This window comes from Tursiops truncatus, chromosome 16 (genome assembly GCF_011762595.2).
Source record: "Tursiops truncatus isolate mTurTru1 chromosome 16, mTurTru1.mat.Y, whole genome shotgun sequence".
Lineage (NCBI taxonomy): Eukaryota > Metazoa > Chordata > Mammalia > Artiodactyla > Delphinidae > Tursiops > Tursiops truncatus.
Window position 1 is genome coordinate 77697110 of NC_047049.1, and position 15738 is coordinate 77712847.

At 36.5% G+C, this 15738-nt stretch overlaps 1 protein-coding gene across 6 annotated transcripts in view; it reads left to right on the plus strand.

Moving 5' to 3' along the window:
* Window positions 1–15738, plus strand: part of ARID4B (AT-rich interaction domain 4B) — a 126780-nt gene that overhangs the window by 64937 nt on the left and 46105 nt on the right. For all 6 annotated transcript variants that reach the window (XM_033841555.2, XM_073793650.1, XM_019941538.3 and 3 more), the window contains exons 8-11: window positions 6911–7049; window positions 10800–10879; window positions 12597–12673; window positions 14067–14221. In XM_033841555.2, the coding sequence (XP_033697446.1) occupies window positions 6911–7049; window positions 10800–10879; window positions 12597–12673; window positions 14067–14221 (451 nt within the window). The remainder of the gene's footprint in view (window positions 1–6910; window positions 7050–10799; window positions 10880–12596; window positions 12674–14066; window positions 14222–15738) is intronic.

Here is a 15738-nt window from a genome sequence, read left to right on the forward strand (position 1 = left end):
TCAACTCTTTTTTTTAATATAAATTTATTTATTTATTTACTGTTTTTGGCTGCCTTGGGTCTTTGTCGCTGCGTGTGGGCTTTTCTCTAGTTGCGGTGAGCGGGGGCTACTCTTCATTGTGGTGCGCGGGCTTCTCATTGCGGTGGCTTCTCTTGTTGTGGAGCACAGGCTGTAGGTGTGCGGGCTTCAGTAGTTGTGGCAGGCGGGCTCAGTAGTTGTGGCTCACGGGCTCTAGAGCGCAGGCTCAGTAGTTGTGGTGCACGGGCTTAGTTACTCCCTGGCATGTGGGATCTTCCTGTACCAGGGCTTGAACCTGTGTCCCCTACCTTGGCAGGCGGATTCTTAACCACTGCGTCACCAGGGAAGCCCCTAGTCAACTTAATTAACTATGATTGATGATGTCAGAACAGTGAGGTGTGGGTGTATTTAATGTAAATTTATTTCATTGGCAAAGATTTTCCACTTCTCCAGCTCTTGAGAGTGGAAGTGTGGCTAAGAGTGTGAACAGTAGGGACTTCCTGGTGGTCCAGTGGTTAAGACTCTGTGCTTCCACTGTAGGGGGCACAGGTTCGATCCCTGGTCGGGGAACTAAGGTCCAGAATGCCGCACGATCCCCCGCCCCCCGAAATAAAAGAGTGTGAACAGTGGAGCAAAATGGCATGGGTTTGACTCCTGCCTCTGCCACTTCTTTGCTCTGTAACCTTGGGCAGGATGCTTAGTCTTTTCATGCTTCAATTTTCTCATCTGTAAAATTGAGATAATAGTATTCCCTGTCTCTCAGAGTTGTTGCAAAGGTGAAATGAATTCTGTCCTTTAAAGGGTTTAAGTAGTAAATAATCACTATGTACGTACTGGATATCATCATCGTGTATTGAATGAAAAAATTTTAATGAAATACTAGTATGTAACATGATTTCATTTACATGTAAAAATGTGTTTATAGGTGAGTATGTAAAAATTCTGCTTACTAGTGCTTATGTCCAACAGGAAGGACTGTTTTGGGCTATATTTTATGAATTTAAAAACAGTATTCCTGTATTGTATATTATATACATATTATAGGGAAAACAGTGTTTGAATCAAGAATTCTTTTAATTTTGAAAAAAATTGCATCTAATATTTAGACATATTTTACCTTTCTACAGATGTCATCCAGAAGTGTAAAAAAATTTTTTAAATAAGATAATTTATGGAATCTCACATAGAATGGTCTACAAAAAGGACCAAACGGGAATTCCCTGGTGGTCCAGTGGTTAGGACTCCATGCTCTCAATGCCAAGGGCCCAGGTTCAGTTCCTCGTCGGGAAACTAAGATCCCACAAGCCGTGCAGTGCGGCTCCCCCCAAAAAAGACCGAAAATTATAGTCTATTAAAATAATGTCTGCTATGTTTCTTAGCTGAAGTCTCCCTTTCTTGTATATGAGAAGAAAGCGTGCAGTTGTCACTGAGCAAGTTTATCTTTGCTTTCTAAAGACTCTAGCAAACATTCTGAGTTAGTGATTTTCCTGTTGAGAATCTGTGTGTAATGAAAGATTTGCTGTTGGGATTGTGTTGTACATGGGCAAAGTATGAAGGCAGGCGAAAGGTTGAGAATTACTAGTGTTGGAAATGAAGCGCAGCCCATCTGCAGTCTTACTTTGCTTGCTGTTCCTTCCACCTCACTACTGTGCTCTTTCTCACTGCCAACAGACGCCATGATGTTCATGCTTAGTGCTTTAAGCCTTGGTGTGTAAGTGCCACAGGCAAGTACCACAGTTTAAAGTGCTCACCTCCTTAAATTACGCTTCCTCAAAGTTCTTTCTCCCCTTTCTTCAGAGTGATTTTCTGCAACAAAGTCTGGAACCTGGATCTTAAGGTCATTTATCTGACCTTCATTTCCTCTTCCATTACTCAACTCAAAAAGGTCTTCATTATGGTTCTCTGATTGCCGTTTAAAATTTGTACAAAGATAAATAAGGTTATCTCTTCCCAGGATTCCCCAGACTCCATTGTTGCAATGGTATATCACTACCTTTGTTTTCTTTTAAGAACTGTTAATCTACATACATACCAGTTAATCTGCCTCCAGCTATTCCAAAATTATTATTTTCTTTTTGTGGTACGCGGGCCTGTCACTGTTGTGGCCTCTCCCGTTGCGGAGCACAGGCTCCAGACGCGCAGGCTCAGCGGCCATGGCTCACGGGCCCAGCCGCTCCACGGCATGTGGGATCTTCCCGGACCGGGGCACGAACCTGTATCCCCTGCATCGGCAGGCGGACTCTCAACCACTGCGCCACCAGGGAAGCCCCCAAAATTATTTTTGATACCTTCCTTTAATTGTTTTATTTATATTCTGCTTTTAATCCTAATATATTCAGATATTTTATTTTTTAAAGATTATCATCCTCTAGCTTAATTTTTTTAAAGCAAGTTATTGATCCTTTTGATTATGTATAACTTGAGTGAATTTTGCCCTTATAATTTACATTGTATGCAGAGGTTTTCTTTGATTCTACCTAAAGAATAGAATTTTGAAATTATAGAAGTATTTGTGCCCCCTCCCTCAAAAGTTTTTTCCAATAACCTGGCAAAAGTATATATGCAACTGCTATTGTAGGAAAGCAGTCTACTTGCTGTTATCCTTCAGAAAAAGGATAAAGCAAAATAAGGCTTATAATGATATTTGTTAGAGATTATTTGTGGGTACAGGTTCTACCCAGTGACAGTGCTAAGATTTACCCAATAAATTAGTGATTTGCACCTGGTATACAGGTCTGCAGACCTTTAAAAAAATTTTTTTTATTGAGGTATAGTTCACATGTAAAATTCACCCTTTTAAAGTATTCACTGTTCAGTGTTTTTTAGTATATTCACAACATTTTTACAACCAGTACCACTATCTAAGTCCAGAAGTTCTTTATATTATTCACTGCTTTATTCTGATATGAGAATTTGATTCTAGTTTCCTTCTTGATAAAAATTGGGAAAAAATTAAAACACTTCTATTAAGTCTGTACATGTTCTTATGTTCTGTATGTTTTAATCTCTAAGAAGCTACACGTGTTCAGTCTTCCTGATACTAATACAGATGTTTAATCTACTGTACAAAATTTGAAACTGAGTTGTTTGAAAGAATAAGGATCATTAAAGTCCGAATTTCATTTCAGAGATTGAGCCTCTGCAGTTTCTGCCTCAATTTTATATTTGTACCTCATTATTTGATATTCTTTGGCAAGTGTCTTGTCTAAAGTTCTTCTTACTTGATTTACAATTAATTTACAGTTAATAGTGATGTGTGATCAGCTTTAAGTGTCTAGCTGTTAGTTTGTTTAGTAAACATTCTCATGTAATTAGCTTTGTTTCCAGTGGCATCATCAGACATTTTCAGAGACAGTACGTTATTTTGTTGTGGCTCTATGAACACATACCTGGTACCAGAGAAGCAACAGTGTCAGAGGGGAATAAACACCAAGCAGACTCTCTGCTTGTTCTATCTTTGCTCCCTTAACGTATTTCTGATACTCATTTATTTTAGTATATCAGTTTATTGAGTACTAGTCTTATGTAAACAATTTCCTGGCTAAACTCCACTAAAAGATAAAGTTAAAAGGAGCCTTAGGTATAATGGTATGGTTAATACTGGTTGTATACATTATACTGATTGTATACATTTTGTGATTTCAGGAGAAATAGAAATCAGAAGTACCACAGTGAAAAGAAATAAACCTATTCAGTTCACTTACTTAGTCAACAAATATTTATTGAGCATCTGAACTGTGCCAAGCACTGTTCAGGTACTTAGGATATATCAGTGAACAAAACAGGTATTTATAAAATCTTCAGGGCACTTCCCTGGCGGTCTAGGAGTTAAGACTCTGCGCTTCCACTGCAGGGGGCATGGGTTTGATATCTGGTTGGGGAACTAAGATCCCACATTCCCTGCGGTGTAGCCAAAAAAACCCCTCTGCCTTTAGAGCTTATATTCTCTTGTATGCGGGGAGATGGACAATACAGAAAAAAACAGAAGAATTAAGTAAATTATGTAGTATGATAAATTTGTAAGTGCTGTGGAAATAATAAGAGTAAGGTTGGGCGGGGGAATTGGGATGGGCAGGTTATAAATTTGAATAAGGTGATCAGTGTAACGTAACTGAGGTGACATTTGAACAGACACTTAGAGGAGGTGAAAAAGGTTCCAAATGTCTGGGTATAAAACATTCTAGGCTGTTTCTCTGCCAAGGGGAGGAGTAGTTGGTGGAGAAAGTGAGGCCAGGGGATCTTCTGTTTTTTTAAGTGGGAGAAGTAACAGCGTTTTCTTAGAAATAACACTATACTGGTAGAACTCAATCTAGTAGAGGCAGAAAAATTGATACAGGAGAGAGAAGCGAGCATTGCTGGAATAAAGGCTTGAGTAGGTGAGAGGGAGGAGGAAATCTAGTCCACGAGTGGGGAATGGTTTTGGAGTGGAGTCTGGACATGATGTGAAGTGGATGGATGTTTTATGTAGCCAGTCAGTTTACATTTTTATATATATAACTTTCTCGTGTCTGAAGTCTTCACATTTGTTAAGTCTTATGAAAGAAATTAGAATTTTCATTACTGTTGCAGATGACATTGTTAGCCAAGTAAAGCCCAGTTTTCTCTTTCTATGTTTTACAAATTTGATTAATGTTATTTGTGACATTGTGACTTTCTGTCTTGCTAATGATAATGGCAGAAAGGGTGTCCATAAAACCCCAGCTGAATGAGTCTTCTGTGACTACTTTGAAAAAAGCAATAATTATGGTTTTAAATTTGGTTGTGTTGTCCTTGAGAAGTTCTTCTAATCAAGTAGAAATCAGACTTGTGTAGTCTGTCATTATTATCCCAAGCTTTGTGCCAATTTGTAAGGTTTTATGCTCTGCTAATATGAAGGTGTGTTGATTTTTCCTGCTACCTCCTTTCTAGGTCAGGGTTAAACTGCTTTAAGTGCCATTTGAAGTACAGTAGTTCTACTCAGTAGCAAATTTTGAAGATTTGCTTTTTTTAAAAAAATTATTTTATTTATTGTTTTTGGCTGCATTGGGTCTTGGTTGCTGCGCGCGGACTGTTCTCTGGTTGCAGCGAGCGGGGGCTACTCTTCGTTGCGGTGCGTGGGCTTCTCATTGTGGTGCGCTTCTCTTGTTGCAGAGCATGGGCTCTAGGCATGCGGGCTTCAGTAGTTGTGGCACGTGGGCTCAGTAGTTGTGGTGCACGGGCTTAGTTGCTCTACGGCATGTGGGATCTTCCCAGACCAGGGCTCGAACCCGTGTCCCCTGCATTGGAAGGTGGATTTTTAACCACTGCACCACCAGGGAAGCCCTGCTTTGTTTTTTTAATCACGGGACAATTTTTAGGTTAATTGAGTGATCACTGAAATCAGATAGTGATATTCCCCCTGTCACTCTAAAATGTTTAATAGTATTATAATAGGTTTTGCTTCCTTTATATTTACGTCGGAATATATAAATATATATTGGAATACATTGGAATATATAAATATAAAAGGATGACATTTATATTGTCATCCTGTTTTATTTTATAAAAATATCATTTTTATTTTATTATTTTTCTCATTCTCTTGCAGTCTATTTATTCAGCTTTCTTAGTATCATTACTTATTCTGGGCATTTTTTTTTGATTCATAAAGCCCATTTAACTTTTATTGGAGTATAGTTGCTTTACAATGTTGTGTTTCTACTGTACAGCAAAGTGAATCAGCTATACGTATACATATGTCCCCTCTTTTTTGGATTTCCTTCCCATTTAGGTCACTACAGTTATTGTGGGCATTTTGATCACAGTTATTAGAATCTGTTTTCTTTACCACTAATTGTGGGCTTTCTCGGAACCAGATTCAGAATTTTTTTTTGTTTTTCTTTTAGTTTTCCTTTTTACTATACTTTCCTCTAACATCAAATGGATGGTTTTGTATAGTTCCTTTTTCTTTTTTCTAACTTACTAGTCCAATATACAATGTAACTGAAAGGAATTTTTTTTTTTTTTTTGCGGTACGGGGGCCTCTCACTGTTGTGGCCTCTCCCGTTGCGGAGCACAGGCTCCGGACACTCAGGCTCAGCGGCCATGGCTCACGGGCCCAGCCGCTCCGCGGCATGTGGGATCTTCCCGGACCGGGGCACGAACCCGTGTACCCTGCATCGGCAGGCGAACTCCCAACCACTGCACCACCAGGGAAGCCCAAGGAGTTTTTAACATAATACAAAAGAACCATATTGTGCATCTTATGAATATGTAGTTTGTGTATATTTGATATTAAAGACAGCAATGGTGATCTCTTACCAGAGTGGTTCCTCTCCTCAACCTGATCCCCATTAATAAAGATCTGCCTTCCCCTATTTAAAATTAGCTTTGGAGGAATTCCCTGGCAGTCCAAATTTTAGGACTCCGTGCTCTCACTGTGGTGGCCCGGGTTCAGTTCCCTGGTCAGGCAACTGAAGATCCCGTAAGCCGTGTGGTATGGCCAAAATAAATAAATAAATAAACTTAGCTTTGTCCTGGGAGTGTAAAACTGCCATCTCCAGAATTCCTTTAATCTGAGAGGAGGATCTAGTATATTTTAGTGCAGTACTGGGATGCTTCGTATGGAACCTTTAGCTCTTTGAGAATTTGGGGACCAGTGTTATTCTGTTCTGATCTTTCCCTTAATGTTTTAAAATAGCACTAAATAAATCCAGAAGATTTTTAGGAAAATGGATTGCTTTCCTCTAATGATAACCTTTTTAAAATTATTATTATTCTTTAGAAATTTAGAAAATTATTTAAAAATTTAAATTAGCCACTCTGTAGGTTGTAGGAAATGGGGTAAGATTTCTAGAATACCTGTATTCATCAGCTTGGTGTGCTTATTCTTTGTGAAGATAAATAGAAATATTTCATTTTTTTCTTTCCCTAGACCAGAGGAAGAGTCTTCTTCATCCTCCAGTGATGAAGATGAGGATGATAGGAAACAGATTGATGAGCTGCTAGGAAAAGTTGTATGTGTAGATTACGTTAGTTTGGATAAAAAGAAAGCACTATGGTTTCCTGCATTGGTGAGTAACTTCAATATGAAAGAGTTTAATTTTCAACTATATAAGTTCATGAAGAAAACGGTTGATTTTCTTACTAGTGTTTTTTCATAGGTACAGTACAAAATGGGGAAATGGTTTTAGCATCATTCAGTTCACACAAAATTACTTTGAAAGTTATTTCTGAGTACAAAGAACTCCTGAAGTCATCCGAGAAAGGATGAAAATCATGATACTTTTAGAGGCTAGGTATGTTACACTGCTCAATTTTGGGTGAAACGTTCCTCATGCAAACTTTTAAAACTTCTAAATCTAACATGCAAAAGGCTGCAAAAGAAGAACAGAATCTTGTTTTTTACTGTTGTCTACAAATGATATCTATTTTTCATCCTTTTCGGTAAACATTTTGTATTCTTTGTCCCAAGTGTTTAGTGTTTTGCACAAAATAAATGCCCAATAATTGTCAACTCTTACAGTTATAATTAAAACTGATGAGGGCAATTATTTTAATAAGTATAAATACTTTATGATGCCTTTGTACCTCTGCATATATCCATCTATCCATTACACATTTATTGGATGCCTGTTATGTGTAAGGATTGTGCTAAGGTCTTTATGCTGATTATGAGGTATGTATTATTTATCCTCATTTAGAGATAAGGAAACTGAGTGTTAGAAGGGTTAAGTAACTTGTCAAGCTTTGGGTTAATGGCAAGCTAAAAACGGAAGTGTCAGTGTATGTGATCATTTCTTTTTTCCTAAAGCACTAAGATTCTTTGAAAGAATTTCTTTTGAAAACATGTTTTGAAAGAGCTTTGTGTGTCTTTTTCTAAAACAAAAGGAACATTAAAATTTGCACTTTAGTATTTTCAGTATTAATTTAAGATTCTCTCATCATAATTTCTAAATAGTTTCCTTGATGATGAGAAAAATATTTAAAGATATACAATACTGAAAGGTTAGTAATCTGCTTAGTCAACGATTTTATCATTATTTTAAAAATCTTAGCATTAGTGATACATATTATCCTCCCCACAAATTTGAGATCTTTTGGAAAGTGATAAATAATTTTTATCAACTAGAGTGTGAAATTGTGTTTTGAATCAAACAATCTTGACATAATCACATAAACAGTATTTGTATTTCTATTTTTAAAATTAGTGTTTATAAATTGAGTAAATTTTAACAACTGCTTGATAACATCATGTTAGAGAACAATTGCATACTTCTAGGAACTATTAATAGCCACCATGTTTTGAGCACTCCTGGCCAGGCACTGTGCTAGCTTGTTCATGTAAGCACATGGTCTCATTTAATCCTAATTGAGGCTGAAACATAAGTGGTATTTACCCCCATTTTAAGGGGAGGAAATCTTAGCTTCCCTGACTCACGCAGTCCTCTTTTTCAGTTTCCTTCACTGTTTCTCCTCTAACCAAGCTTTAAAATGTTGTTATTCAAGGTTCAGAATATATCACATTGTATTCTCTTTAGGGTGATCTCATCCCCTTTTACAGCATTGGTTGCAGAGATAATAAACTGAAATGTCTTAGGGACCAAAGAAAATCACATGCCTGGGTGAATGGGATAAAATGTGGATTGTAGTTCCTGTAACAGAATGGAGAGTGAACCCACTTACACGCCATCGTCAGCACTGGCCAAAGCTGTCACGTGTGTGGTTTTCAAAATCCTAAGCTCATGAGAAAGAAAAAAATGTGTGATTTTGGCTCACAGTTTTAGAGCCCTGATATTTAGACTGTTTACTCCCAAGTTTATAGCTTAGAGTTCAGACCCCTACTCTGAGCTCTGGACCTGGGTATCTATCTATCATTATCTCCACTTGGCTGCCCTTTAGTCACCTCAAAATTTAATTCACCTCAAAATTTAATAAGCCTAAAGCTAAATTTATTCTCTCCTCCCTTATTCCCAAACATGACCCTTCTCCATTGTTTCCTCTCCCTGTGAATGACACCATTTGCATGAGGCAGAAATGTAAGCATTTCTCTGTCATCTCTCTGTCATCTCTCCACTTCCCTAATTATCTCTAATATTTCTTGTTCCTTTAATTTGCCATCAGCACCACTTTACATCCAGGTCACCATCTCTCACCTGGAAGATTTGCAGTAGCTTCATCTCTTCCAGCTCTTGTCCTTCTCTGGTCCATTTTCTTTATGACAGTCAAAGTAATTTTTTAAAAGGCAATTCTATTATGACATTATCTTGCTTTGGATCCTTCCCTTGAAGAGTTTAGATTTTATCCTCAGAATTAACATGGCATGCAAGATTGACAAATCTGAACTCTGTTTACCTCACTTATTCAGCCCAGGCAGAAAGTTAGCTACATTGACTTTTTGCTTCCTGGAATGGGCTCCACTGCTTGCTGTATCAGACCCTTCGCATATCTGTTTCCTCTGCTTGCAGCGCAGCCCTGTGGTACACACGTGTACACACATACATCCTTCGTCAAGCCAGTTCCTACTCAGCTTTCAAAGCTGAGCTTAAATGTTGTGTCCTCAAGAAAGTGGTCCCTGACCACCTACGTAAAGACTTATCACAATAGCAGTTAAATAAATGTGCAGTTACTTGTTTAGTGCTTGTCTTTTCAGCTAGAATACAAGCTCATTGTGGGGAGGAACGGTGACTGACTAGGCCTCTGTGGTCTAGTACGGTACCTTGAAATAGTTAATATTTGTAGAGTGACTGGATGAATGAATGAACAGATATTAAGTACTTACTTCTGGACTTTTTTGAAATGATAGGAAAGTTTTCGTAGATGCTAACGCATGTAAAAGACTTTCATGAGTGAATTATTTCATAATGCCATCAACATTTAAGCAATGCTTAATGCAGTGCAGTTACAATTACGGAAATTGTTAACCTTTTAAAGACTGAACTAGAACTTACCTGTTTCTCACTCCTCTCAAACCTGTGGTGAGAATACATGCCTTTATGTACTATTGTGTCATTTTTCAGAGCTAATGAGACAGTCCTTAAATCTGTCATACTTACTTAGCCCATTTTTCATTAAAAGCTGTAAATATACTATTGTTCTTGGTATATCTAGTGGGCTATCTTGGGATTAAAATAATAAAAATTTATAGGTGTCTTACATTAGTATTACCTTTGGGAAGGCATGCTTTATCCTTTAAATAATAGTTGAGATGACTTCAAATAAAATAAATCTTTATTTTGTTCATAATAAATCTTATACAGACTCCAGGAAGGTACCCAGTTTAAAATGCTTACTTTTTAGAGTGGGTAGTATTATGGAGAAGTTTTAGCATGTGTTAAAGTGTATATTTAAATGTAAGTAATCAGTGGAACGTCATCTCTGTCTTTTTTAAGATAGAGACTGCTCTGATTAAGGGTCTGATACCTGATCCCATTTTGATCCTGCTGCTCTCATAGCCCTGCTGCAGACCCTTTGTTAGGACTAGCCCTCCCTCTTTTTCCACCCCTGAGCTACTCTCATTCCAGCTTTCTATTTCTGCCTAGACTTTGTCCACAGCTTCAGTCTAGTCATAGCCACAGTTCTGCTCTCAACACCGTGCCTGTGTCAGAAAACAATGTGGATTAATCCAGAGAGTGGGAAGGATATAAACTTAAAATTACTTGTGTGTGTTCCCACATGTGTGTGTAGCTGTTTACCCTCAAACTAAAATTAGTTTTTAAATTTTAAGCTGAAACTATTTTTGAAAAGGATTTAAGTAATTGATACTTATATAACTATCTATAAATGTGCTTTTAGTTATAATAGTTTCACACTTTTTTTAAAAGGTGGTTTGTCCTGATTGTAGTGATGAAATTGCTGTGAAAAAAGACAATATTCTTGTTCGATCTTTCAAAGATGGCAAATTGTAAGTATAATTCACTTGGTATGAAAAATATGCTGTTTTTCCAGATTGGGATGGTAAATTATAAATTAGTTATTTCCAATGACCTTATGCTTTTCCTTCTCATCATACACGATGTTTCAGAGTATGGTCATTTTTCATATTATCATTAAGTATAGTAGTCTTATGATATGTCTTTTCTTGTTCATTTGGTCTTTTCTAAACCAGACTCTAAGTGCTGTCTAATTTGTCAGTATTTCCCTGTGTAATAGCTGATGATTTATTGAGGAAAATTCGATATATCTACCACATCTAATACTTGATTGATATTGATATATTTATTGTTTTTGAATGTCTAATTAGGATTTTCTGTCATTTTTAATTATGTCTAAATGGGTTAGTGTTACCCTGTTGTGTTACATTCGACTTCTGCAGTAGGCTGAGGATTAAAATGAATTACTATAAATGTATGTTAAGTATTAAGAAAGTGACCTTTCATGTAGAACTTTTCTGGAACTGAAAAACTATGTGTTTTTTTCTTTCTTGAAGAATTGTGTGACTAGAAAATGCATGTATTTTATATTTTGCCTTATTGGGTGACTATACTTTAAGAGGATCATCATGCTTTAAGATTGGTGTTTGGGTTTTCAAGTTCTGAAATGTGATTTTTAAAAACAGTCTATATGAAACTCAGTTTCACAAAATGGAGATAATCAGAGAAATTTGAACACTGAAATTGAATACTGGTTTGATGATACTAAGAAATCACTGTGAATTTTTAAATGTGTGATAATGATATGGTTATATTTTTAACAGAATTTTCTTTTAAAGCTCCGTAATGAAATATTATAAATTAAGCTATATAATGTCTGGGATTTGCTTCAGAATAATCCAGTTGGGGTGGGAGGAGGTAGGTAGGGGTATAAATGAAACAGTGACTCTGAGTTAATGATTATTGTAGTTGGGTAACGGATATGTGGGAGTTCATTGTACTGTTCTGTCTACTTTTGTATATATTTGAAATTTTTAAATAAAAAGTTCAAAAAAGCAGGCTGAAAAATGTATTTGGAATAGTTTTTAGGCTTTTGTGGGTTGGTTGAGACAAACCAAGTGCAGAAAAGATGAATGATGATTTATTAGTGTAAAATAGGAAATATGTGATGTATATGATAGAATGAACCTCTCCCAGTTGCTTGCATCCAGCCCCTCCTTACGGTTGCTAAGTTCCATGAAAAACCTTAAATTATATGTTAGAAGTTTGCTTGTGAACCTAGAATTCAGTTTAAAAAAAATTTGTTAAAAGAACATTTTACATTATAAAATAGTACATGTTCTTCCAGTCTTAAATTTAGTAATTTCTTGTGCTTATCCTAAGATGATGGCCAATTCTTGCTATTCAACTTATTTTTTATTGGATTGATGCATTCTGCTATCCAGACATTTTAATTTATTATTTTCAGTGTTCTTAGTATTGCATTTAGCTAAGTCCTCTGATATTTGAGAATACCTTGTTGTTTATAAAACATCTCTTAAGGTGGGGTCCTTCTGTAGGTGATTACATATTTTAACATCCTGCCTAGCATTTTATTTGGGACTTGCAACCGTGTATGCAATCATTTTCATTGTAAATGTCAGTATTCCCATGTCTTCAGTATCTTTCTGTGGTAGGTAATTGGACTCTTAATTAATCTCTGTTGTATTTTTGTGGGTTTTTTCCTTTAAAATTAAAAAAATAATATAGTACTTCAGTACCAAGAAAGGATGTCCATGAAATTACTAGTGACACTGCACCAAAGCCTGATGCTGTATTAAAGCAAGGTAAGGATAATCTTGGAACAAATTATAGTTAATTTAAAAACTAATGGGGAATTCCCTGGCGGTTCCCTGGCGGTCCAGTGGTTAGGACTCTGGAGCTTTCATTGCTGGGGCCTGGGTTTGATCCCTGGTCGGGGAACTAAGATCCTGCAAGTTATGTGGCATGGGCAAAAAAAAAAAAAAGTAAAAAGTATTTCTGAGGATTAAATATTCTTTTGGTCTTAAAATTTTTTTTAAGTCTTTAAAGTTACATTTGGTTCTATGCTACTTATACTTTTGTAAACCCACGTGCTTTTGTTATCATAGGTATTCTTTTTCTTTATTTTAGCTTATAATTGGGACAATAGTCTAAAAATGGGAAAGAACAATATCATCACCTGTTACTGTAGTCTGGCTTTTGCCTAGTAAATAAAATATTAGTTCCTGCGGATGGTAGAAGCAGGGATCAAAGTAATTTTGATTTGGCATTTCTTATAACCGTAGTTATATTTTATTAAGGAATATGTGATAATTGCATCTCTTACTTGATTTTTAGCATTGTAAATAGCTGTTTATTTTTTCTTTGCCCATGTTCACTGAGTCGAATGATATGCTATGTAGACTGGTTAAAAATCATCAAGAATTTATGGTTTAGAATTTATTTCCATGTATTATAAAGTGAGAATAACTGTCTAGCTAATTTTAGTTTAAGGTAATTGTTAATATAATTTTAATTCAGGCTTAATGAAAAATGTAGAGGACATATTTATAGTATATTTTCAGGTATTGTGTGTTATTACAATGACTCTGTGCCTGGTATATAATACTGTTTAATAATCTTTTTTTTGATAAAACGATTAAAGATTTACCTATCTTAAAGTATTTTTTATTAGACACTCTTAATTTTCATTTAAAAGAAGAAAACTGCCCCTTTTGTCTTTGTTTGAACCTAAGTCACCTTCAAATGGCAGCAGTTTTGGGCTTCCCTGGTGGCGCAGTGGTTGAGAGTCTGCCTGCCGAGGCAGGGGACACGGGTTCGTGCCCCGGTCCGGGAAGATCCCACATGCCGCAGAGCGGCTGGGCCCGTGAGCCATGGCCGCTGAGCCTGCGTGTCCGGAGCCTGTGTCCGCAATGGGAGAGGCCACAGCAGTGAGAGGCCTGCGTACCGCAAAAAAAAAAAAAAAAATGGTAGCAGTTTTGCCATCTATAAAATGGGTGCCTAATGCCTAAGACTGTTAAGATTAAATGGGTTGCTGCATGGAAAAGCAGTTAGCATAGCGCCTGGCTCATAGCAAACACTTCATAAATGTCAGTGGTGGCAGCACAATAGTTTTTTATTTCTTTATCCTATTAGTATTTTTAGACAAATCAGTTTTCTTAATTTCTCCAGTTGATATAGTTTATGGTCTCTTTCCAGCCTTTGATCAGGCACTTGAGTTTCACAAAAGTAGAACTATTCCTGCTAACTGGAAGACTGAGTTGAAAGAAGATAGTTCTAGCAGTGAAGCAGAGGAAGAAGAGGAGGAGGAAGATGATGAAAAAGCAAAGGAGGACAACAGCAGTGAAGAGGAGGTGAGTAAACATAGTTGATGCCTTTTCAAATGAAGGACACATGTTTCCTTGGTGAGTTGGGATTTGGCTAAAGTCATTAATCACTTAAATATTTTTAACATTAGAAGTATTTCATAATACAGTTGTACTTGTGATATTCATCATAATCAAGTAGTTTGCTTGCTTACCTTAAAACAGAAATATGGTCTTGTGAAATTAAAAATATTAAGTATAGTTATCTCAGTAACCTCAAAAATATTTCTTAATCTTCAGTCCATAATGTATGTGTCAAATCAATATGTTGTACACCTGAAATTAATATAATATTGTATGTCATCTATACTTCAATTAAAAAAATAAAAAGGGAAAAAGTTTCTTAATCTTGCTGTGCTTTTTGTTTATCAGATGGTTAAGGAAATCCCTACCTAATATAGGAAAACTCTACTTTCATATGCGTTTTACCATCATGTAGACAGCTGTCACCTCATAGTATGTTTACATCTGCATATTTTATTAAAATACCTAGTAAAATATAAAATATGTCTTCCATCTAGTATTAAAGGAATAAATAGCAAAAAAAGTAAAGATTAATATCTCTTTAATTCAGAGAATCTTATATGACTTTATCTAATACAATTGGGTAGATAGTTCTAATTAGATCATAAATAAGACATCTGTCAATTTATATGGATCAAGGAGCTAAATTTATATTTTATTGTAGCTGTTACTTTAGGTCTAGCAATGACAAGTACCGGGAAAAGATGCTCATAATATTACTAGTGACATTGCACCACTGTGCTTTTTAATGGTTTCTTGGACAACTTTATCAAAGTTATTGGGGTAATGGTGCAGATAGTGAAGCTGCAATACGTGACCATGAAGTGAATTGTATTTAATGTTTTTAGGAAACAAAGATAAGTTAATATGTAATATTCTAGGTAAGTTATAAAATTTTGCCATTTAACTGTAGTAAGCAACTAGTAATGAAATAGGATTGTCTTAGAGTTTATGTTTTATAATATAGTGATCTATGACAGTGTGTAGTGTCAAAGTTTTGCAGGCTTCAGTCTCCTTCCCCACTGCCTTCTATTTAAAATGCTCGGAGCCATCAGTTCTTGCTTAAAACCTCTGCAGTTGCTTCTTATCACTCTGAAAGTCAAGCTTCACTTTTAGAACCTCCCTTTGTAGTCCCACCCCTGCCTTTTTTTATATCACTTCTCTTGGTATACCCTCCTACTTTTGGGGGGGCGGGGAGGGGGGGTTGCTGCATGGTGCATCTTGCGGGATCTTAGTTCCCTGATCAGGGATTGAACCCAGGCCACAGAAGTGAATGTGCTGAGTCCTAACCACTGGACCGCCAGGGAACTAACTCCCTACCCTTTACTTATGAACATTATGTTGCAGCAACATCAAATTACATACCTCGTTTCTACTCACCTCTGCACAAACCAGTACCTCTGCCTACAGTGCCCTCCCCCCGTCAGCCTGACACAGTCCTGTTCGGTTTTTTAAATCCTACTGACATGTCCCCTCTGTAA